The sequence below is a fragment of the Notolabrus celidotus genome, chromosome 20 (genome assembly GCF_009762535.1).
Source record: "Notolabrus celidotus isolate fNotCel1 chromosome 20, fNotCel1.pri, whole genome shotgun sequence".
NCBI lineage: Eukaryota > Metazoa > Chordata > Actinopteri > Labriformes > Labridae > Notolabrus > Notolabrus celidotus.
This window is the reverse complement of record NC_048291.1, coordinates 23,868,910-23,894,015: the sequence shown is the minus strand read 5'-3', so window position 1 is coordinate 23,894,015 and position 25,106 is coordinate 23,868,910. Positions and strand designations below refer to the sequence as shown.

The 25,106-nt window shown below is 43.8% G+C and overlaps 2 protein-coding genes across 6 annotated transcripts in view; one reads left to right on the top strand and one right to left on the bottom strand.

The window, feature by feature from the left end:
* Positions 1 to 777: 777 nt before the first annotated feature.
* On the top strand, positions 778 to 7,030 carry si:busm1-163l24.3. The gene is made up of 6 exons (XM_034711602.1): positions 778 to 880; positions 2,039 to 2,225; positions 2,542 to 2,645; positions 2,731 to 5,490; positions 5,866 to 6,074; positions 6,605 to 7,030. Exons 2-6 carry the CDS (start codon positions 2,042 to 2,044, stop codon positions 6,693 to 6,695), a joined length of 3,348 nt encoding a protein of 1,115 aa, XP_034567493.1. The 5' UTR covers positions 778 to 880; positions 2,039 to 2,041; the 3' UTR covers positions 6,696 to 7,030.
* A 60-nt stretch (positions 7,031 to 7,090) lies between these two features.
* LOC117832463 (synaptic vesicle membrane protein VAT-1 homolog) overlaps positions 7,091 to 25,106 on the bottom strand; it is a 96,804-nt gene continuing 78,788 nt past the window's right edge. For all 5 annotated transcript variants that reach the window (XM_034711603.1, XM_034711607.1, XM_034711606.1 and 2 more), the window contains 4 exons: positions 22,689 to 22,859; positions 20,087 to 20,176; positions 17,971 to 18,212; positions 7,091 to 12,344 (listed from right to left, as the gene is read on the bottom strand). In XM_034711603.1, the coding sequence (XP_034567494.1) occupies positions 12,072 to 12,344; positions 17,971 to 18,212; positions 20,087 to 20,176; positions 22,689 to 22,859 (776 nt within the window). In that variant the 3' untranslated portion in view covers positions 7,091 to 12,071. The remainder of the gene's footprint in view (positions 12,345 to 17,970; positions 18,213 to 20,086; positions 20,177 to 22,688; positions 22,860 to 25,106) is intronic.

Genomic DNA, 25,106 nt, shown 5'->3' with positions numbered 1-25,106 from the left:
TGCAATGCTCATGGTGGATTAAGGTGGGGTCAGACTGAGTCTTACCCTGTCTTGAAGTTGGGTCTCTGTTCATAATTTGACATAGAGTGGTCTAGACCTCCTATGTTTGTAAAAGCGTCCTGAGATAACGTTTGTTGTGATTTGGCGCTATACAAATAAAGATTGATTGATTGATAAAGATTGAATGTCTCCTTTGTCATTTTTTCCTTTTGAGAAGTCATCCTCGGGCCGGATTGGAACCTCTGGGGGGGCCTGTTTTGGCCCGCGGGCCGTATGTTGGACAACCCTGCTAGTGTCTCTGGGTCTCCAGACTTTAAACCCCAGGGGAGATGAATGAGGAATCCAAGAGATTCCAGTAACAGATAAGGAGTTAGAGCAGGGGTCCCCAAACTTTTTCCTGTGAGGGCCACATAACTTTTCCCTTCTCTGATGGGGTCCGGGGTAAGTTTGTAACAGAAAAAGTGTGAGGATCGCAGGGGTGCCTAAACGTAAAACATTTATTGTTTTCCAGAAAGCTACACATAACCAAATATTAATAACCCTTTCCGGGATTCTTCTTAGGAAAAAAAAGTCAGGAAATAAAAAATAACACTATTAATGAAATAAATAACACTATTTATGAAATAAATAATAACCAAATAACCCTCTCTGGGATCTTCACAGAAAAAAGTCAGGAAATAAATAACACTATTTGTGAAATAAATAATAACCAAATAACCGTCTCTGGTAGGCTATTGTTCAGGGGGCCGGGCCAAATGTGGAGGCGGGCCGTATCCGGCCCGCGGGCCGGAGTTTGGGGACCACTGAGTTAGAGAAACCTGCACCGGCTTGGGTAACCTGCTTTCATACAGACTCATCAGACACAAGCGCGCGCTGCTTTGTAAGTATGGACACGTAGGGTTACACCCCCCTCGCCTATTCCCCCATTATAATAATGACAGTCTGAAATGTGTCTGTAAGGTCTGTAACCTTGTTGTATGCAACTAGACGGCACTAAGTCGCCCCCTCGCGCTGATATGATCCATCACACAGTGGGACACTTTGTAGTTTCACTTTTCCCTTCTCGGCTTGGATAGTACGACGGTCTCTGCACGATCCAGACATGACGCCCTGAAACATTACTCAGGTCGGTAATCATTACTAAGCATTTAATTGTGTGAGATATGTTATGACTGCTTGTAACATGTAGCAGTTTAAGATGAGATAAGTCTGTAGAGCGACAAGCAGACATTCAGTTTAGTGATTTTTCTTCCACTTCCTTGTCACTGAGCTCTGCAGAGGAGCTGTGCTCGATACTTCTGCGTAGAGTTTCTGGCACCCTGTATCAATAATTAGACAAGAAGTTGCACATATTTGGCTATTTGCTTAAAAAATACTAGAAAGGATGTCAACATGAGTGATAGTAACATAGCTACTACAGCAGTACCATCTAACAATCTTTATTTTGTGTCAGCTATGTCAGAGGGACGACCGAGGAAGAGACAAGAAGGGGCATTAAGCTCTTCAGAGGGGACAATCTTGCAGTATTGATTAACACTTTCACCAAAAGCATGTCTTTATTTCAGTGTTTTGTGCAGAAGCCCTGATTCCATCTCTCAATAACACACAGCAAGTTCATCGGTTGTAATAACTTAAAGACCAAAACACTTCCCTTGTCATATCCTGTTTTAATCTGTTTTCAAAGGACTGGCTCTTGCAGGATTAGAGAATGACACTAACAAAATTCATTTGCTCAGATTTATAGCCATAAAAAGTCTCCAGTAAGGCACCTGAAATCTACAATTTGAGCTATGTTGATGTAGTGTCTTAGTAACCCCCTATAGGTGGTGTAATATTATCAAATATGTCACTCTTCCTATTTGCACCACCTTGAACCTCAGCGTTACAAACTTCCTGTTGGCCTGCTGTGATTTGTCTTTCTGCAGTGATCATGCTGCTGTCCTCACTCACACTCGGGGTGACATCATAACATTTTTGAGCTGTGTATTGCATCACTCTGGAGGGTTTCTCTAAACAGCAGTCTTTGTGTTTCTCCCAGCAGATGGCAGAGCAGGGCAGGACTGTGAGGGTGAGTGGTCTGCCTGCAGACATCGAGGATGACAGGCTGAAAGACAAGCTATTAATCCACTTTCTGAGAAGAAGGAATGGAGGAGGGGAGGTCGAGTCCGTCAGCATTGACAAGGCAACATCAGCCTGTGCGCTTATCACCTTTGAAGACAGTGGAGGTGAGTTAAGTTGGTACATGGTTATATGACATTAAAGGGTGGGATTTTTCTGATTATTCTGTTACATACACGTTGTAAATCAATTTATAAATATATTATTCAACTTCTGCTTCAGGAGCTTCTTTAACTTTGATTCCACACATTTAAGCTGCAACATTTTACACAATAGAAGTAACATTTTGTTGGATATCACCACTGATTTACACTCACACTGACTCTTGGCATGCAAGTCAATGGAGCAGCCAATAGTGAAAGAGCTTAGTCAGGATTTCTCCCAGACAAGGATTGATTCCCTCTGGTGACCCCTCTCACACAGTGGCACAGGGCGTGATTCAACATGGCCGGCACATTCTGGAGGTGGATGGGAAGAAACATAAAGTCGTCGTAACTGAGTATCAGGAAAGCCTGGATCCAGACAAGGTATATTTATCAAGAATACTGAGATATATTCTAAAAAATTCAGAGTATTAAAGTCAGATTTATTTGTCTCCTTCCATCGTCACAGGTCATCCCGAGTTTAACTGCAGCTGTCGACTACAGCCGGCTTCCTGGGGGAATGAGTGCCCTGCAAAGCCTTCATGAGAGCTTCCCTGATATCCAGATAAACTATCAGACTACAAATGAGTTCTGCATGTTGCAGGGGACTTATTCTAAAGTCCAGGCTGCCTTGGCACAACTACTCGGTCATCCTGGAGGCCTTCAGTCTGCAGAAACTTCAGACTCAGGTCAACCTACAATCAGTGGCTCCTCGTTGGTTCAGAAAGCACATAAGCCTGATACACATGAGTCAGATCAAAGAAGGAAACCCAATAAACAAAGTCAACAAAGGGAGAAAGATCACAGTAGCAGACTGAATGACGAGTACAGACCAAGCTCATACAGGCACCTGACTACTGGTGGCTTTGACTGGGAAGATACTGGACAAACAGAGGGTGCAGCTCTGCAGCCTGATGAACCTCCTGATGCCGCAGATGAGGACTTATCTCTTATTGTTGATGCAGACATGTTCCAGTATCTGCAGAGGCACTGCTCGAAGGACTACCAGAAGATCCTCACTCAGTACAGTGTGGAGGTGTTGGATGTGACAAATCAGGGGTTGACTACTCTGTTTCTGCAGGTCGCGTCAGGAGTCGGGGAAGATGGTCGGGATCAGGAGCGCATGAAGCTGGCAAAGAAGTCAATTAGTAGGCTTTACCAAGAAAATGAGGCCAAGATCCGCAAAGCCCACCTCCCTAAAATCATCCTGTCCCCGAGGGGTGGACTGCAAAGGGCGATAGAGAACTTAAGTGTCAGACTTCCCAAGCTTCTTCTTAATGAAGACAAGCTAAATATTTATATTATCGGGAGCAGTAGTGATGTCTCTGAGGCCAAGCAGTTTCTCCTCCTGGACCATGGAGAAGAAAAAGAGGATATAGCTAGTGTTCTTAGATATTCTCCAAATGACTCAGGTACATCATCGTATGCTGATAAGCAAATGTCCACCCTCACCTCTCCCTCCAGTGTAGATCCTCTGGATCCTCGGATGGATCAGCTGCTGAGGTCAGAAGAGGACGAGAAAAGAGATGAAGGTGTCAGAAGGTTCAAGCTAGCGGCTCGATTTAAGGATTCAGGACTGGCTGCGTTAGGTAACCGGCCGACTGACTTCAGCTTACGAGGGCTCTCATCTCCCAGAGGACAAGCACACACCGGTCCAATGTTAGGCCATGACGTTTTGTCAGAAGCAGCAGATATTCCAGGTGAAGGAGTCCCCAGAGCACTAAGCCAAAACACTGGAGGAGACATCTTGTTCAGGAGTGGAAACTCTTTGCCCTCAGTTGCTCCTGTGAAGAATAAAACTTCCTTGAACTCACATTTAACTGATACTCGACCCACGAGTCTAACATCCCCACTTATGGCAGCTCAGTCCAGTTTGTCAGGAAGCTCTCCACGTCCACCAGCTGGATCTGGATCCAGCCTAAAGCGAGCGAGCAGTTTCTCTGGGACGCCTCAGCAGAAAGCCCAGATCATAGGACAGAGGAGTCAAGAAGACTCTGGGAAGATTAGAGCCAGGTCCTCTAGCTTTAGTAACCAAACAGGTGGGCACAAGCAGGAAGGGTACACTGCAGAGATTACAGTTTCTTTTTTGATGTGGCAGCACATTAAAAAAGCCTACAGCACCCGAGTAGAAGACCTCACCTCTGATGTTCAGATCAAAGAGAGTGGCTCAAAGTTAGGCACTGATCAGACCCTCACCATAAGAGGGGCAACCTTGTCCAAAGTGGGTTCTTGTCAGCAGGGTTTGCAGAAGCTGGTTGATTCTGTTAGTGTAGACTTTTGTGTACAGGAGCTTCAGCTGTCAGAGCTTGGTGTTAGTGACAGAGACGATGAGGCCTTACAGGCTTGTTGTGATGAGGTGCGTAGCCAGTTCAAGAAGGTGACCATCCAGGCTATGAAGACAAGTTTATTTTTGCTTGGTCCCATATATTTGTGTTCTCAGGTGGGTGCTTCACTGCGAGAGGTATTTTCTGGAGTTTTGGCCCCAAACCCTGAACAACATGACCTCAGTAGCCACTCTGCCTCCGGGTGGGATGCCTCCGCTTTTTTACAAACCAATCAGAACCATGGTGCTGGTGTTCAGAGCTACGGTTATTCAGAAGTGATGCTAGAGAGACATACAACTCAAGCTGGTGTGACAGGAAGTGGTCATGAGAGGAGAAAGAAGCATGGCGGTGACCTCCAAGAGACAGAACTTATGAATGGATCTATCAGCCAGTCACCGGTGAAGAAAAACGTTGTCATTAAGGAGAAAGTGAAGCTTGTAGGTACAGCAGAGATGCTTGGACAGAGGGCTGTATCAGGAAATGATAGCAGTGTGAGTCATGTTAACGGTGTTGGGTCAACTACAACTACGGGTATCGATGGATATTTGGTGCAGCTTAACAAAGAGACAACAACAAATTCCAATGTAAAGGAAAATCTACAAAGAAGCAAAACAGAGACCCAGGACCCCCCAGAGGCGCCCAAGTCTGCTGCAGGAGGCCCGGGGTGCATCTGTGTGTGTGGGGAGACCAACAAGTTGATGGTGAGAACCAAGTGTGGAGCTTCCTTCTGCTCAAGCTGTCTGGACTCAGTGCATTCCAAGTGTAGAGTTTGCCACGAGGCAGAGCTGACCCCACGGGGCATCCGGGGAAAAATGAAGTCCTCCAGAGTACCCATCAAAATTCCTGGTAGCAAGAAAGACTCTGCTATCAAGATCACTTACATCATTCCTGATGGTATCCAAGGGGTGAGAGGCTTTTACTCTAAATGTATTCTCTCTGGCTTATCTGATAGAGGCCTGTCGCAGAATGGACTGCAGACCCTGATGAGCTTTTTCTGTTAGAAGAATTAACAAAAGAGGCGACACAGTGGCTGCATTTTATCTGTTCATTTTATCATGATTTCTGTGAAACATCATTATCATCACTCCCAAACAATGTCATCAAGCATTAGTGATAATTTAAGATCTTCCTGAATGATCTAGTGTGATGTTTAGAGTACTGAAAAATAAAAGTAAGACGTTACATTTCTGTAAAACTTTGAAATTCTGTGTGTGTTAAGCTAGCTGAAGCTTACATGTGGTAATATTGAGAGAATTCTGTGCTCTACTCTTTCTCACCAGGAGGGTCACCCTTCTCCAGGAAAACCGTTCAAAGGAGGGATTTTCGAAGCTTTCTTTCCTGACAGCGAGGAATCAAGGAGGCTGCTGCCCAGGCTGGACAAAGCCTTCAGGAAGGGACTCACCTTCACAGTGACGGAGAAGGAAAAAGGGGCCCAAGTCTTTTGGGACTGCATCCCACACAAGACCACCCTACAGGGAGGCAAATCAGGGTGAGTTTAGCTCATGAGCACTCACAGTTTACGCTTCTTTCCTCAGCAAATACTCAGGTGCAAGCTCACATGTTGTTAGAGAGTCGCTCTGCTGCAGGTTGTAAGTCGTATGAATGAACTGTATGAACTTTTGGACTGATGAGCAGCTGAAAGGCGGCTAGAGTAAATCAGCAGGACATTAAGGCAGGTTCCAAAATAAAACAACACACTAGACAGTTAGCTAATTTTGGACATTAGTTGGTTTTAACATTCAAGTACTTATGGCTAACATTGCTATTATCTGGAAAGTAATCCCAGCTAACAAACATGTTGTTGTAGTTTGAAAGTAGCTTGATTCCTAACCAGAGTTTCACCGTTCTTTGTCTTCAGTTGCTTCAGTACTGAAAAGATAAGTCAGACATGCAACTGAGAAAAACAGCAGTGAGATTTTAAAGCTTGAGCTTGGACCAAATCTAAAAGAGCAGTATTTTTTAAAAGCCACATTTAGTCCTTGTGTTTGAGATGAACGGTCGTCTTGTTGTCTGTCTCAGGAGCGGTTACCCAGATTCCTCTTACCTGACTCGGCTGTCGAAGGTGTTGACCTCCCATGGGATTGAAGAGCCACCTGCAAAATCAGAGTAGAGTAACCTAAGGAGATGACTTTATACTGTTTATAGTTTTTAATGTTGTTTTTAGAAAGAGTTATAAGCACTATGTTTTTGCTCTGTTTGTTGTTCGATGATGTATATTTTCAGATAATAGTTTTATATCTTTCATCACTGTTTTGGATCATTTGTAGATTTATTTGATTAAAAAAAAGGAGTACTGTTGTGTAAAGTATTCATAATGCTGTATAATTACCTGTATATAACATTTTCTACTGTCCTCCATAATGTTCAGGATGACCTAGATTTAAAGAATAACAGGAAGTTCATAGTAAAATATCAGGAAGTGAAATAAATTACTATTTGAAAGCCTGTGTTTGGTCCCCTTTTTTTAGACTGGGCACAGTCATAAAAAAAAATCACATCTTCAAACATTTTTGTTATGCTTTTTTATTAGTCCTGGAAAACATGTAAGGCATATGGTAACATTACACACTGAAGCGTTACAAGCTCTAGAGGCCATGTGGCTACATGGCACCACGTAATAAACCCAGAGTCAAGCACAGAAGCAGCATCAATTCAAAGGGTTTAAAAAACAAAGTTGAGATGAGGAGAGTGAAAAAAAAACACAAAGAAGAGGAAAAGTTGCATGGAAATCAACCTGTTGGGTATGCCTTGTAGAAAAATTTCTAGCTGGAGGTGTGTGGAGGGATGGAAGTGAGGTGAGTTTCTGAAGCATTCCCAGAGATAGGTCAAGGTGTGTCATGACAGTGCCAATGCAAAAAAGTGAGGACAGGAAATCAGGTGGCACCGAGGGGCAGTGGATTGGCTTCAGTTGGCAACTTTATACGACTGGAAGGACATTCTCCCTCACACCACACCACTACATGACTACTTGACTATCCTGGAGAGAGACGGCAAGCTGTACAGAAACATAGGCTATAATTTCAGGTTGACTAAACATGCATCAAACTACTATACATGACAAGCCCAGCCAGGTTGTACTTTTAGAGCATCTCTCTGATGTTGCTGCGATACCTTAAAAAAAGAAAGAAAACAGTAACAGGACAGTAGCTGCAAGTGGATGTAGTTGTTGGGTTCTCAGTGTAGATGAGTGAACACAGTGGCTCTGAGCAGGGACATTATCCACTGACTCAGAATACTAAAGCTTGCATCAAACATGGAAGGTGCGCAGGAAAATTGGTGTGACAGCTTGTGCAGTGAAACAGAACGATGTGTGGTTTCTTACATGAAGAAAACTGCTGTTTGGAATGACCTGAGAAACCATAAAACAGAAAGAAATTCACCTCAAAGCTGGACGGTGGGTGCCTGTGAGGGACATCAGCTGTACAGGACAAGACAGACAGAAGAGGAGCTATAGGAAATACTACACTCATTGTCTTAGTGCATTCTTATCCTCTAAAACTATGAGTGTCTATCAGTCTTATCTAATCTAAAACTGAACACATTCAGCTTTTCTGTGTTTGTTGTTACTTTGAAACTGTTTTTCTCCTGTGCATCTCTTTGAGTTGCTAAGTACTCTTGCATAAGTGTCTGGAATGACTGGGAAACCATTTACAGATGACATTCACTTCAGCTTCACTGTAATAGAAGTGCTCTGAGGCAGAAAGCCATCCACCCAACTGATTGAGTTCATCTCAAAGGCATCTTATAGCTCCAGAGAACCAAGGGAAATCTTGTGAGAAAGACAAAGATCATAATCTGTTTTCCACATGTGGATGAATGCATGCAATTTCAAATTCCAGATGTCATAGTAATGTTTGATTTGAATGAATGTGTGTGGAGTGAGAGAGTGGGGGAAATGGAGAGGAGTTTTTGGCCGGCTGCTGCTGGACTGCGACTGCTGAACCGGCCAAGAGGCTCTGCGGATGCAGCACAGGAAAAGAGGAACGTCTCGAATAATCCTTGAGTGAACTGAGATCAGCTGTAAACCGGAAATGTTGCGTCTGGGGGAGGCCAGGGCTGAGCTACGATCAGCCAATAAGCTGGGGGTTTGTGCAGCTGTGTTACAGCATCAGCATCCCTGCGCAGCTGTGTGAAAACATCTGCTCCCTCATTTTACATACAAGCTAACTGGAAACAAACTGAAGAAGGAGAAATCCATGGAGAGGAATGCCATGGATTTTTATATTTGGAGGGTTTTTTGAAAATTAGTGAAAACCGTTTTGTCTTTTGGTGGATGTTTGCATTGTCCATATTCCATTTTTTCCTGTGATACTAATACTATGATTGTAAACACTTCTGAGGAATCAGCCTTTTGCTGTTGACTCGATGTGAGAGCTGGTACAACACAGTGAAAAGGATTGAAATATGGAGTGAGGTGCCTCAGATCGAGGTTAGCTGCGAGCGAGGAGAGAGGCACAGTGAGACTGCGACCAATCAAAGACTACAAACTGTGTTCAACTTTTTGTAAACTGCAGCAAAAAGTCCACCAGCACCCATGAGAGTTTGGGATACAAACCAGACACACTGTGACGACTCTTTTGTGTTTTCATTTTACCTCAAGGTCGATGGAAATGCATCTAAAAACATAACTTTCTTCATATCCTTTATGCACTGTTGATATTCAAAGCATTGACAGAGGAATATACATACAATTTGGCACACATGGTTCAGACCAACAGATAATCACATTTAAAAGGAGTGCAGGCTGGCAGGTCCCCACATAAAGAGCATGAGCTTTGAGCTTTAAACCCTTGGATAACAAAACAAACAAACAAACAGAAATATAAAGGTAAAATTAAAATAACATATTAAGTAAAACATCCTTTTTATTTTTTTACTGAAGCGTTTGTTTCTCACATGGCACTCGGAAACAGAAGCACCGTCCACAGGTTCACAAAGGGAGCCCAGCAGATTAGAACAGAACACTAACCAGAGGCTGACAGGACACAGTCACTCCCCACACCAGCGTGGTGGTCGCACTCCAGCCCGGTCCGCTCAGCCTGCCTCCACGTTTTACCTCCAACCGCCAAGGATGGATGAATGCTTTGATTTTAGCTGCCACCCAGGAGAAGTTGGCCATGCAGGGACATGAGTATGTGTGTGTTTCTATGTGTGTGTGCCACCTGTGCTTTCAGTGAGCTTCAGCAGATACACTGGGAGTGCATGATGGGAAACATGGCTGCAAACCTGGAGCAGAATCAAAGCCTGGGTGGGACTGGAGTGCGACTGCCATGCTCGTAAGTGCATTAAGATCAGCGAGCAGAGTGCAAAATACTAATACCAACGGTCCTCGTAACACAGGCCTCTTTATCAGACAGGAGGGAAGGGTGGAGGAAGAAGGGATGGAAGGAAGGAGGGTGGGGTTGGAGCTACATTATACTGTAGCAGGGTAGTGTAGGGGGGGAGAGGGTAAGGAGCAGGTGCTTTTTAAAACCTGACAGACGACCTGAGGACACACACATCTTCACACACAATGGCACACCACACACAGCACATGAGGGAGGCCACTCATGCTAACACAACAACTTTTATCTTTTTTTTTTTCCAAAAATTTTACTTTTGTTTTTTACAAAGTCACTAGTCACCATCTGAGTCTGAACGCTGAGGCCGGGCTCACAGACAGGCGTGTGTTTGTGTGTGTGTGTGTGTGTGTGTGTGGGGGGGGGGGGGGGAGGGGGGGCAGGTAGATAAATGTCAGGTTTAGTGCGAGGTTTAAAGTCGAGATCCTCCTACTTGAAAGATTTAGAGTCCACCCGGGGGGATTAGTGATGAAATACTGGGGATTATACCAGAATGAATTTACACCAGTGAGCTGAATTCATACTGGCCATTAGGGGGAGCGGTGTGCTGCTTTAACCAGCACACATTGTCAATACTTGAGTTCAATTCTTCACTGGTTTGGGCGAATGGCTGCACTCACTTCCCCTCGTCATTAGAGCTCCTTCATACGTCGTGCACCTGTTGAAACACTGGAACTATGAGTGCTGTCAAATAAAGACTCAGGGAGGAAGAATAGAGAGACGCAGGGAGAGAGTCAGAGAAGAAGGCCACAGTGCCTCCTCTGACGAGGCTGACGCCTGTTGCTATGCCGACCATAAAGAGGGAAATGGATAGAGGAGGGCGAGAGAGAAGCAGGGGAGGCGAAGAAGTATGGACGCCAAATTGAATTGAATCCTCCCCTCTCAGGTCAGGGTGATCGACAGGCCGGCAGACGCTGTGAAAGGAGCAGAATGCCATGGAATTCAGGGAGGAAGAAAAAAACGAGCGGTATTCACCTTCTCAACTCGCTCATTTCAGACGCTTCACTGTCTCAGCGTGACAGTGCCCCTTTCATCACATTCACAGTGTGTATGTTTGTGTGTGTGTGTGTGTGTGTGTGTGAGAGGCTTGTTTGAACAGAAACAAATTCTCTCTTAATTGGCACAGCGCACTTCTTGCCAACAGTTGGTCAGCTAGAAAAATCTGTAACTAAGGAGAAGGAAGCTGAGCAATGATTTCTGCCTCCCTATTCAGCGCTCCACAGAAAGGCTCATTATGAGGGAAATTCATATTCAGGCGAAAACTGCGGCTGATATTTGATGGGAACGCTGATTCCCAGAGAGTGGACCGAGCTAAACAAAGTTAGGCTTTGTAGCGTTAAGACTCGGAGCAAACGTCACGGTCAAAAGAGTGATGTGAATATCTCCAGAGGTGGGGGGGGAGACATCAGCCAATCAAAGGCTTCTCTGACTCATCCTTCAGTGACATAACTGGACACTAAGAGGGCAACGTGTGTGGGTGGGTGTGGTTCTCCGCTTATTCGCCGCTTTTTGTGCCTGTCTGTGGGTCCGGCCTGGGGTTGGTGTTGGTGTTGGTGGTGGTGGTGGTAGTGGTGTGGGTGGGGGGTGTAGGTGGGTGGGTGGTGTGGTAGGTGGACTCAGCACAGTGATGAGGAGGGGAGGATAGGAGGTGGCAGGTGGAAGTCAGAGCAGAACAATTTAGCACAGTGGGAGTTGAATTGCGGAGGAGTAAGGGTGGAGTCGGAGTGAGAGCGGGGATCATGGAAACAGTAATTTGTCCCAGTCTCGCTCGTACCCACAATCCTCTGCGGCTCCCGAGAGGTACAAATCGATCTAATTATGCATCTGTTTCTTTCTAGCAATGCAAAAGAGTTGGAGCTTGGAGATTTTTTTTTTGTTAAAGGCCAGAAAACAGGAGGGGAAGGGGAGGAGAGGGGGCGGAGCTAGGCTGGAGTAATTATGACCAATGATGACTCATGAGGATAAGGTGGAGGGGGAATGATGATAAATCAACAGTGGAGTGATAAAATTGAAATCTACCTTTCTATCTCCTATCCTTGCCTACCCTCCACCCTCCACCCCTCCACCCCTCCACCCTGCACCCCCACCCTTTGCTCCTACAGAGCAAACTCTGTGCTGGTCTGCTCGACTTTCCCTCCCCTCCCCTCTCACTTCTCCTCCTTCTTGGGCTCCTCTTTCTTCTCCTCCTCCTTCTTCTCCTCCTTCTTGGGCTCCTCCTTCTTCTTGTCGTCCTTCTTCTCCTCCTTCTTACCATCGTCCTTCTTCTTGTCATCCTTCTTCTTGTCCTCCTTCTTCTTGTCCTCTTTCTTGTCCTCCTTCTTGGGCTCCTCCTTCTTCTCCTCCTCCGGCATGGGCTCGGTGGTGAGGATTACTTTGCCGATGTTGTTCCTCTCCTGCATCTTTCTCATGGCGTCTCCCACCTTTGAGGAGAGAAGAAGATAGAAAGACGGTTACTTGAGGCGAGATGAACGAGTGATGAGTGAAAGGAGGATGGGGAAGATTGAATAGTAAAAAGTCACTGAATTCTCCTCCACCAACACATATTTACAGATACACAAGACTTCTCACATCCTGAGTCTGTAATCTTATGTGTTGATACCACAGACTGAGAACACATTTTACTGGCTCTAGAAATAGAATTCTAATATGCAGTTTATGAAAAACTACATCTGTTTGGACGAGACTTTAATAATGTTGGAGGGGAAATGAAAGTGTTGCAGCGGCGACAAACAAAAGTGATGAATGACAAACAGAATAAGAGAGAGGAATAACTCTGCAAACATGCTTTCACTATTAGGATCATAAAGTTTAATACGATAAACTGGTTAGGATTGTTAAGACATCTGGGAGTTAATTCATCGCTTTTATGAAAATTCCTGTCACATTTATTTCATAAACTGAAGTTGAAATGTGTATTTTTTCACTGAGTGACAGAAAAACAACCAACATATTGACTCATTTATGTTGCACTCATGCCTCTTTGTGTGTTGCATATGAATCAATCAATAATTCACTTCAGATCTCACTATTGATAAATTCACATTTTTACAATCTGCCCTGCAGCAACACTTACACACCCACATGTGTTACAAGAGTGTTTGGATGTTGTATTGTTCATACTGACAGATATCCTTTCTGATGTCATTTTAATCTAAGTGTTGAGTTGGTTGAGGAGAATCTGTGGAACATCTGTTCACGCTTCAGACAGAGAAAGTAAGAAGAGGGATTAGTTGAACAGCAAAATTTATTTCACTCATGTAATGTAATGTAATTAATGTAGCAGCAGAACATTGTGTTTGGCGTCTAGACTTCTTGCAGATTAACTTCACATGCAGAAATGAAGGAGTGATGACATCAACTTAAACCCCCTTACAGTTGGATCATGCAGGTGGATGCTGAGGCTGAATGTTTGAGTGCAGTGCTGGTGCAGGGCAGCAGTGGTATTAGCAAAGCAGAGGCAAATAGAGCAGCCAATTGGGAGAACACTGTCAGATTGTGGGATTGAAGCAAAACTTGTGGGCGTCGCTGCATTTTTAAACAGATCAACTGATGTAGATCTGATCATTGTCCTTGCTTTTAAAGCTCCCATCAGCGATTTTAAGCCAATTATGAAACGGACCGCAATGAACACTGGCGTCACTTTTTGACCTACATAAGCAAACATGACCATTAACGACAAGATTGATTATTTCTATATGGACATATTGAATGCCTGAATCTGCTGCTATGGCGTTGAAGTTAGACTCAGTGGTTCGCTGAAACATCCTCTGTTTGTATTCTCCAATGGCAAAGACTGATGGGTGATACATTTGAATGTTAAATTAAAGAAAGGTGAGATTTTACACCCAATCAGCAAAGGGATAATGGTACTGATTTGTCCTAAGGGGTCACCAAAGTCGTCAAAAGTAGAAGTTCCTCACTGGAGCTTTATGTAGCCTACCACATGGCTCCTGATAAGGGTCGCGTTAACCAGGAGCAGGGCGAGGTGCTGCTAGTAGCGGGCACTGACATTGTCTGTCTTGATCTTTGTCAGTGTTTCTCCCAAGAAAACACCACTACTGTCACCAATGTTTTCTTCTTCTTTTGCTATTTAATGCACTTGGCATTCTTCTTCTTCTGTTACTTAATGCGGTTAGCAAGCAGCTTTAAGACGTTCTATAGCCACCGTCTGGCGTGAATACCGTATTACATCCAGGCACCGCTAAAAATGATGAAAAAATGTACTTTTAAAATGAGAAAATATTCTAAGTAACTCTACAATTTTTACAACGTGAACGAATATTTGAATATTCGAAAATCATTGCCCATCCCTACTCCTTATGTCCCCGAAAGCCTGAGATGGAACGGACAGATGGGGAGCGAGAGCCAGCACATCACTGGGGTTATCAAGTGGGCTCCTCCCTTCACTGATGTCTAGTTTAGTCAGGCCCACGACACCTCGGACAGGCTAAACAGTTTACTCTGGCATCCCAGAGCAACCCCCGTCCATGTCAGCTACCACTGTCCATCATATCCACCAGCAGAACACCCCAATTTAATAACCCAACCCGTACTGTACAGCAATATCAACTGATCTAGGCTCCTAGCTATTCTACTTCCTGGCCCCTAGCAGCCTCCACCACCCAACACACAAACAGAAGAGTCTGTAGTTAGATATTAGAGGAGAGGGGAGGCAGGGCCCGATGATGGGATTGTTTTAAGACGGACTATGAAAAGTGTGAACCTAACCTTTAAAGGTCTGTGTTTATCTCATCCCTGGGCACTCAGCGGTTCAGTGGTTAAAATGGCAGAACATTTATCTGATAGCAACACCTCTAAAAAGGAAGGACAACACTCCTCCACTAGATTTAATTTGCACTGACCAAACATTTCATTTTGGGGAGAAACAATAACGTTTGTTCTCTAAAAAAAGACGGACCGATTTGTTCTCTCCATCATCACATCCACGAGAGGAGACTCCAGCCAGACCAACCCCACCCTCCTCTTGACCACTGCTCTCTGTCTACTGTCTGCCCCTGCCTCCGCCGATCCCCCCCTCTCTCCTCCCTCCTCCCGCCTCCCTCCATCCTCCCTCTGCGTGCGAGGCAGGCAGACCACCTAGCGACCAATGCCAAGGCAACAGGGCCATCTCCTAGCAACGTAAAGCCTGGCTGAAAAGTGGCCCTGATGACTCCGACAAGCAGGAGGGAGAGAGAGAGGGAGAGAGAGAGAGAGGTGGGTGTGGGAGTTTGAAGTGGAGGCGGGAGGAGGGTACAAGGGGAGCAACTGGTGGAACACGCCTCGCTGAAACTGTCGAGGAGGAGGGAGGATTATACAAATCATATTTAACGTGAATGAAAGTCAGAAGGGGGAGAGTGATAGCTCCACCTACCTCCACCCTTCACTCTCCATAACTCTCTGCCTCCTGGGCATCTTGGACTGGAGTGTGTGCTATTTGTGGCCACAGACCGGACCATGATCCTCTTGGGCATTAGCACAAATGTAAATAATAATGCTCGAGGAAACCACAGGATGGAGGGATAATGCTCATTTTCATACATCAATAGCATCCGAGCATGATGATTGATTATGGGCACAAAACGAGAGGAATAAAGGAGGGAGAGCGGTGATCGATGGAGTCTGGGCGTGGCCTTTTAACTCCTGCAATCCATCAGGTATCGGGTTGACGACTGAAAAACGCTTTCCTTTCTTTGTGTTCGAGGTTAAAACTTACGCACGCTGAGATCTACCTTCATCTGTTGTTCCCCACTCCATCCATGTCTCTTTTTTCATACATCAGGGCCCCTCCCTGAGACAGACGCACACAGCGACTAAAGGATGTCACCATAGCAACAAGAGAGAAAAAGCAAAAAAGATACACTGTGCTGAGGGAGAAGGAGAGAATAAAGGCAAGATGGAGAGAGACAGAGATAGAGTCAATAACCTAAAGACAGGGAGAGAAAGAGCAGACAGATGGAGAAGCAGAGAAAGAGCGTCAGATGGCAGAAAGAGACAGCGGGTGTTTCTCTCAGGCCAAAAAAAAAAAAACAACAGTGACCAGCTCCGACTTTGACAACAGAAGATGTCAGCCTGCGTCTCCCTCTTTCTCTCTGTGTTTCTCACACTCTCCCTATTCAGATCTGTTTGCAGTGTTCATTTTGTCAGCAACAAGCTGACTGTGTCTGGCTGGCTGACTGATGCTGGAGGAGACACAGAGCTTCTTGTGGACAAACTTCATCTGATGACTGTCGAGCCACACCCAGCTCCGACAGACCTCGCTGCACGGCTCACACACACAGGCATATGCACACACACACACAAACCCACCGTGCGTTCACATAGATTCTGGGTGACTGTGTTTTTCAGCACATGGCGTAAAAAATGATGTTACTCAGGTGTAAATGCACAAATGTCACAATGAATCATCCTTACACATCCAGAGGAGCACAGGGATGCTTCATGCTACATAAACAACCAGGTATTCATGGATCTGAATACCACAACCTGCTTAACAGAAAAAGCTGTTTAAATATTCACATGCAACTAAAATTAATCCTGTGATAGATATATTTTTGTCTGGGATGTGAAGAATAAAAATCCAAAACTATGATAGGGATATATATGGCATATATGGCATTTAGTGGATATTTGGCAGCATTGTTGACTGATACAGTGAAATTTGTTTACAGAGTGTTTAACACTACCAGAGCTAGCACCACCAGCCTTTACTGCTGGTTGCACATCTCTCTGGTCAAGTGGTTGTATAACTGTTTAACCAAACACAGCCTAAATACAACTTTATGACATTTGTTCTAGATCAGCATACTGACAAAACCATGTTGCACTATCAGATGTCATCTGTGCTTGTTTATATCTGGGTAGTATCCGGAACACTAAACCATAACAGTGTCATACCTGTCAGATAAATACTCTGTAAATATACATGTAAATATATAATGCAACAATTCTCCAAGCAGAACTCCATATTTCAATTTTTTGTATTATTTAAGTACTGTTTTTATAATGTAAAAACTACCTCTGCTACTCACCACTGCACTTTTATCATATTATTTTAGCCTGTACATATTAGTCATGCCTATTTGTTGTTCTTTTGTATTTATAGCTGATGTTATTTTTATTTTATTTTTATTTGTAGGTCTTATTCTTATGCCTTGTACAAATAGAGCACAGTTTACCAAAGTCAAATTCCCTGTGTGTTCAAGCATACCTGGCCAATAAAGCTGATTCTGATTCTGATTCTGAGCTTTCAACAGGGGCTTTAGTTAGTGGTGAGGGGCTGCACTACAGCTTAGACACAACACATGACCAGCATTTCAGGCTAATGGTAAACATTTATATCAATATCAATATTTACTTGATTTATTTAACTGACTAATATTCAAGTATTGACTAGAAAAGGTGATAATTTAATCGTTTAGTCGACTAAACATGGTCGTCTCTAACTCATACCATGGCTTAGCTTGATGATCAGTTTTGTTGGGCTGCAGGGTGTTTCCACCGTTCTTCATTGGTGTGTATTTGTTTGAGAAAATCTTTATGATGATTAGGGGACACCTAATCCATTAAATAAATGTCAAACTATCTCATCTTTATGTCAAACATAGGCGCTGATATTAGCACTCTATGAGCTGTGCCGAACACTAGAACCTATTCTGCTGCTAAGCTGTAGCTAAGTCTGGTTGTGTTTGCTGGATTAGTGAACAATGTTTTCATTGCATCAGAACCTAATTGGATAGAGTGACTTTTCAGGCATTAGTCAAACCCTTGGGCATTACCAGGGAAACCGAGTTATGGCTTGAAAGAAACTTTACATATGATTGTGAAATTCATAATAATGTAGCAGCAGGGAACTGAACTTCATTGTGCTCATAATCCAGTTTGAATGGACTCTGTGAACGCGGTCAGCTGACGGGCAACATCCCTTTGATGTTTCAAAGAAAATATCATCACCCTTCAAAGTGACACCTGTTGTTTTGAGGACGATTTAAGACACAATCTCTATGAGGGAAACATGGAAATCCCAGGGAGCCTCAGTGAGACACAAACCTGCTCAAGGTGCCAGGTGGAGTCGATGTGGGGCTTGATCTTGCCGTCCTTGTACAGATCCATGACGGTGCCCATGGCCTGGGTGATGAGCTCCATCTCTCCGTCCAGGTAGCCCAGGTGGAAGCCGCACACAGACTTGTTCCCCTGGATCAGGCTGAGTGTGTGGATAGAGAACTGATGGTACCAGTTCTTAGCCACGGCCAACAGGTTCTTCTTCTGGCCAGCGAGCATGTTAGCTGCACCTGAGAGAGGGAGAGAGTGGAGGAGTGTAAAACTCTGGAGGGAAAGCCTTAAGAGACAAGAGGGTGTGTTTGTGTCATTTCCTTTCAAATTATCTGCACTAAATAAATATAATGACATAAAAAAGATTGATGTAATTTTGATAATGAATCCTGTATCGTGAACGGTTTTGTCTTTGAATACTGAATCTCTGGATTTCAAGATTTATCATATATGTCAAATGATCATCAATCCTGCAAGGTGCATCTACTCTTCAGTTATATTTATATTGGTCTCTCTTTTTGCTCTCCATGCACATTCACACTCTCACCGACACCTTTCACCCTTAAAAACCCCTTCTCACTTCAGCACCCTCTGTCACTATCATCCTCCTCCACTCCCATCTTTCTGTGTTCACACATCCTCCTGCTCTCACTGCCTCTGTTTGTGTCTCTCGGGGGAACCAGGGGACACAAAGCTCGCTGTGAGAGAAGAAGAGAGGGACCCGGCCTGCTACATTCAGACACATTCCAGGTTTCGTGTGGATAAAACGCCCATTGTTCCGTTGTGCATACTTCTGATAAACTGGAAGAGGAGCAGGCAGCACAGAGGGACCGGGAGGGTGGGGCGAGGGTTTGGGGAGTGGGGGTTTGGTGTTCTGAAGGGTTGAGAGAGGGTGAATGGGTGAGGGCAGGGGGGCACCATGCTGGGTAGTGGGTTTTTTTGTGTGCCATGCAAAGGCCAGGCCCTGTTCTTCATGGATGCCGACCCCGCCCACTGTTGCATGCATGCTGGTACTAGATTGGCATCGCAGCAGAGCGAGTGTAAAGGCCTTCCCACGGTGACACGCTGCACACTGAGGACATGGACCTCTGCTGAGAGGTCACACCGCCCACCAGGAAGCTGCTTCTTTTCTGCTCCAAAATATCTGATGTTGTTAAATTCTGTTCTGCCTTTCTATCTATTCATGTTTTTTATGTACACTTCTTGTTTTATTTTGTACTCCTGGTGGTTGTGTAAATTGTCATTGTTCAGTTTCCTGCCTGTTTTCCCTCACACACCTGTGCCTGGTTTGTAATTGCTCTGACCTGTGTACAGATAACCCTGCATTTCCACCTTCCATCTGCAAGATTGTCACTGTCGCCACATTGTGTTCACACTCTTCAGCTTTGTTTACTACCTGTTTACTTTCCCCCTTTTTCAACTCTGCTTGGATTTTGGGATTTTGCGAATCTGCCATCGCTGGATTTTTCTGTCTTTGCTGACAGCCGAACTGTGGAAGATCTACAAACGTTTATGTAAACCGCTTTTTCTCATTAACAGTTTTTGTGACCTGGACTCCCAATTTGGTTAGTAACTGTGGCAGATATCTTGCAGCAAATGGGGGGAAAAATATCACAAATAGAAGCTGTGACTCAAAAAAAGAGCCACTTCTGGTTATAATAAAATCTACATAGCTGAAGGCTGTGCAGATTTCCTGTCACTCTGCAGCTTTTAATAACCAATAAATGCTAAAAAGACCAAAATATTCCTACATATGTATTCTTGAGATGAACTTGTACGGTAACATATGAGCATACTAGCTGTGCTGTGCTGCCATCCAGCTTAATAAAACAGTTTGGTTTGTTACATAAGAGGCTCTGGTAAATTCAAAGTTGAACAATGTGGAGAAGCTTGGTTAGAGATCCGTACAGACTGGGGGTAAAGGATATTCTTGTGGAGGTTGAGCCTTTTTTATATTTGGCTTTGGCTCATAAAAGTGCTTCTGAATCTGGAAAGTTTATGTGGAAACGTTCTGCAAACTGAAACTGTTAAACATTTCCCCAGATTGAGAGCTTTAGCCACATCTCTTTGAGGTAACTCTTGCAGGAGGAGACTCTGTGTATTTATCACTTACCATAGGTGATGAGTTTGCCCATAGGCTTCAGCAGGTTGTAGGCCTTATGGGTGTCCGATCCTCCCAGAGGGTCCAGGATAATATCCATCCCTAAAGCATGAGAGGGAAGAAGGGGGACAGTTATCACAGGTCTGGATTTCGTTGGAGCTGTCTGCCAAGTCTCCTCAGCAGCCCCCTCCGCATGCCAGAGTTCACTTGGAGTAGCAAGTGTAGCCAAGTTGTGCCATGTTTACACGAGGAGGAACCCGTGCATATGCCAAGAGAGGCGAGGAGTGAGGGGTGAGATCTTTCTTGTTTTTTGTTTTCTCATTCTTGTCACTGATAAGAGAGGAGGGATAAAATGTCTCTCTGTCATTGTTCATTCCTTTCCTGGGTGGAGGGAATAACAAACCGACCTTGGGACGGATTGCAGTGCATGGCGACCTAACTATGAAGCCTTCTCTGTGTGTGCTTATTAATGTCTGGCCATGCAGGCTCAGACTTAATGATGTTCCTTTGTGCCAGAGGGGACTCCTCAAATTGGGCTACCCCTCCTTGCTCTGCTAAACCCTGCCTCTATTGATTGCAGGAGGCTCACAGCAGGACTCTGCCATGACCGCAGCACAGATGAATTGACAGAGAGCCAAAGACAGGGAAAGGTAGCGGACAGGGCTTCACATTGATCTGGGCTTCTAATTAGATACATTCTGTCTAAAGTGTCAACTCCGGCTCTCGTCCTATCTGTCTTTGAAATGTCTGTCTGTCTCGCTCCATGTCACAGAGAACAGATACAAGAGGGAGAGGGGGCTATAAAATGAGTGCTTTATAAAACTGTCTATCCTGTTAGAAACCCAGCAGCAGGAAAAGAAGAAACAGGAACTAGACTTTTTTTTTCATTTTGCTGAAACGCGAGCGGTCACTGCTTTGCCTGATGGGAAAAATAACTCCCCACATGCTGTCACTCAGTCTAGCAAACATGGCAGCCAACTCTGCTGAGAATTGTGTCATGAGAAAAGAAAACAAGTGTATGAAATGTCTTCTCACTTTGTTAATCACTGATCAACAAACGCTGCAGTCACCAAGTCCTCGTCATGTTTACACAGCGGCCATTTTCCTCTGATGGAAAAGCTGTTAAAATGTCATCCTGTTGTGTTGCAGCTCAATTAAATGTTGGGAATCTGACTAATCATTTTCATTTCACAGCTACTGGATGGATCAGTGACTGCAAAGAGTATTGATATTAAGAAAACAGATGGAAATCAGGCATAGCTCAAGCTAATGCGACACATTTGACGACTCATGCTAGCTAACATTAGCATTCAAACTCTTCTATCCTTCTTCACTGTTTGACGTCACACGATTTGATATGATATGTTTAAATAAACATAAGTCACATTTTCGACATATAAGTATAACACACTACATGTTTCCTGATTTATAATGTATCACTATCAAACAGTAATGGTAGCTGTTGCTCTATGGAAGCTAATGGGTTGTCAAATATGTTGTCTCATTCATATGTTGCCCCTTATTTCATCTCAGAGGCATATCCAGAGGGGACGGCCACCCCAAAATCCAAATTAAAATGCCTGTTTGCCTTGTTAGAGGTGAGACATGCTTAAAAATGAACTATTTTAACTGTTTCAACAGGCTTCCAGTAGTGTGATTGCATTTAAAAGATTTTCTTGCCACTTTAAATTGAATAAAACACTGTCTTACTGTCAAATATGTATGTATTGGAAATAGTTTGGTGTGGAAAAGTTGCCCAAAAATGTATTTGTGACAGAAAGCCAATGTGCAGGAGTTTGCTTGTGATTTTTCAAGTACTTTAAATTTTAACTCAAGACAAACATCTTCTGTTTGAGTCCTTTAAAAGTCCTTATAATTAAAAGAGAAGAAGAAAGAAACGTACTTTATTAATCCCCATGGGGGAAATTCTATTTTTTCACTCGTGTTAATTATTTGGTCATGCTACACACACAGTTTTTTTGGTATACATACAATGTCTTGCACAAACATGCAGTAGACATGCACATAGGGAGAGAGTGAGAGTCAGAGTGAGGATGCTGCCATCAACCAGCGCACCCTAAGCAGTTGGGAGTTCGGTGCCTTGCTCAAGGACACCTAGGCAGTGCCTAGGTAAGTGAACCAGCTCCTCTCCAGCCACCAGTCCACTTGCCAAACTTTGTCCATACTGGGACTCGAAACTGGTGACCCTCCAGTTCCCAAGCCAAGTCCCTATGGACTGAGCTACTGCCGCCCCAATTAAGCTTGGAAGATTTATATTGCCTCTCAGTTGTCATTGTTAAGGTTACAAAATTATAACCAGCAATATAACTGTTTTGTAACAGTTATATTTTTATAACCTGTTTATACTTTAATGTTGTTGTTATAGCAAGAATGATTAGAGGAGACATAAAGAATTAATAAATGCTTCTTATTTGTTCATGTGTGAACACTTTTGTCATGCCACCTCTGCATAAGTTGGTGCCTCTGTTGGGCCAGCCCAGTCAAAAAAGTCTGGAGGCACCCCTCTTTTACTGTGCACTGTTTAAAGTTTATTTTTATTTATTTGTAATTTCTGTATGTGCAAACTCCAGTTTTCTAGCACTTATTTTCTCACCTTTTGGACTGATCTTGCGTACTTCCTCCACATAGTCCTTGGTGCGGTAGTCGATGGGATGCGTGACTCCACCTTCGCTGATGGTCTCGTGCTTGCTGGCAGAGGCTGTGCCAAACACAGTCACGTCCTTCACCGTCTTGCACAGCTGAGTGGCAGCAATGCCAACTCCACCTGAAGGAAGAGTGCATGGGTTATTATGGTTATTATACAAAGCTCTTTGTGCAAAGGGGTTCAAACTGAAGTGAAGGCACCACCGTGAAACTAAGCTGAACAGAACTGTCGCCAGAGGTATCCAAAATCTCCCACTCCACACGCATTTTCCATGACAGGTAAATGTGATTTGCATTATTGTTTATCCCAAACAAGCTGGTCAATAACAGCCTGTCCATGTTTGGCTCCCGGGTATGTAAAGAGTGAATTAAACACAATCACATTAGCCCAATAGGCCTTGGGAGAATAGATGCCCACACATGTATCCACTGACACACAGATCCAATTGTGGAGAAAGTAGCCATCGTAGCTCAAATGACAAACCTTATTTTTGGTTCCACATTTGAGACAACCTGTCTGAGTTCCTCAAGACAAACAGTGTGGCTGAAGCTGAAGGATGTGTTTTGTTGGGAAAGAGAGACACTCTATGGTAAATGACATAAACACAGCTCCTTGTGTCTGTGCCAGCAGAAAACAAAATTTGCTACATGGATAACAAAAACAAGGTACAGAGAGACTGTGTGCTGCGGTGGATGTTTCACATATCTGTGTTTGTGTTCACTGTATTTGAAAGTGTGTACATAGTTGTGGCGAATGCCTCAGCCAGTGTTTGCGCAGGCAGCTAGAGCAAGAAGTAATAGGTTACTGATAAGCAGGGGCTTGTTTGAAATGGAGGCTGACTGGAGGACTTGAACTGAAAGGTTTCCATAAAGGTCATCAGAGTCCGAGCAAATAAAGAGCAAATCTGATCTGATACTGGAGAACAAAGAAACACCTGCATTTACATCATTCACATTGAAATGTTAAAACACAGCTGTACTGACTGAACGGGTTTAGAATAAGAGTTTGATAGAACGGTATGCATTTCACTTTAAAAGGGAAGGGAGGCAGGCACAACAAGGACTGTGGACATGGATTAGACCTGTGTAAAATCCTCGATAGAGGAAGATTCAAGTAGTGATCCGGTGCATTTCAAAGCATATCATGTCAAATAAACATGAAGCTTCCAGTATGCTTTAAAAAAAAATTAAAATAGATACAGAAATGCCATACACTAAAAAAATCACTGCCATAATTCACCATAATGTGTATATTTTTAAGATCTGAAAGCCTCTGATTCAGTGCAAAACTCCAAACAGGATAGTTCTTGATTTATTCAGCCACAGATGTAGTTGAATTTTCTAAACCTATGATAGTAAACTTGATCCTTTAGGTCATCTGAGATATTCACAATAACCTAAAGATGTTTGTCCTTGGACAGTTTGTGCTTTAGCTTTAGTTATTATAAGTTTGTACATTCAAAGCTACATGGTCAGTCTTTGTATAGATATATATCTTTATGTCTCTATCCTTTTGTCATCTGATTTATCACATCTTCATATAAAGATAAGTAGTGCATACAATGACACCAATGAACCTCTGGTCCTTTTATCTCAACATGTACAGATTTCTGAGCCACTGAACCATAAAAACACTGGAACTAGCAGGAATTTAGTCTCTGAAACAGAACTACTACCACACAAATCAGCTCTGGTACTCACCAGAAAAGAATCTGAATATATTAACAGGATTAATCTCAGCTCAAATGACCCCGTTTATTAATATCTGAACGGGAATCAGTCAAAAAGAAGATAGAAAAAAAAAAGGTTCATTTCAGAGTTTTTGATTTGTACCTGGAGCTGCTGAGTGCTTTGTTAAAGAGAGAACAGTTCCTTACAGAAGAAAGAAAAAAGGTGCATCAATTGAACTCCTTCATTCTCCTCAGTTTCAACAAAATGTTGTTTTTCTACAGCGAGCTCATGTATGTGTGAGATGAACGACCTGCTCTGCATAACAACAATCATTCCCGCTGACACCGAGCGGAGAACTGATGAGGGAAAAACAAAATCAAGGCTGCGTGTTGCTGCTGGATGTGAGCATTGTTGCGGCTGCGTTATAACGGCTCCATCTCTCCTCGTCCTCAGTTAGAAAACCAAGTTTGTGTTGCCAAGGAAACATGGGCCAAATTGCCGGCAATGACTGAGCAAAGGGAGCCATTTTGTTTCATTGACTGCTCTTCCTTTGGACATAAAAAGATTCACAAAGAGGACAGTTTCACGCTGTCATTGGGTTAAGTTTGACAGACCGGGTCAGAGCTTCCTCTTGGTGAGGATGTGTCAGTTTTTGTGTCTGTGTGGGGTTATTCCAGGCGACATTTAGATGGGATAT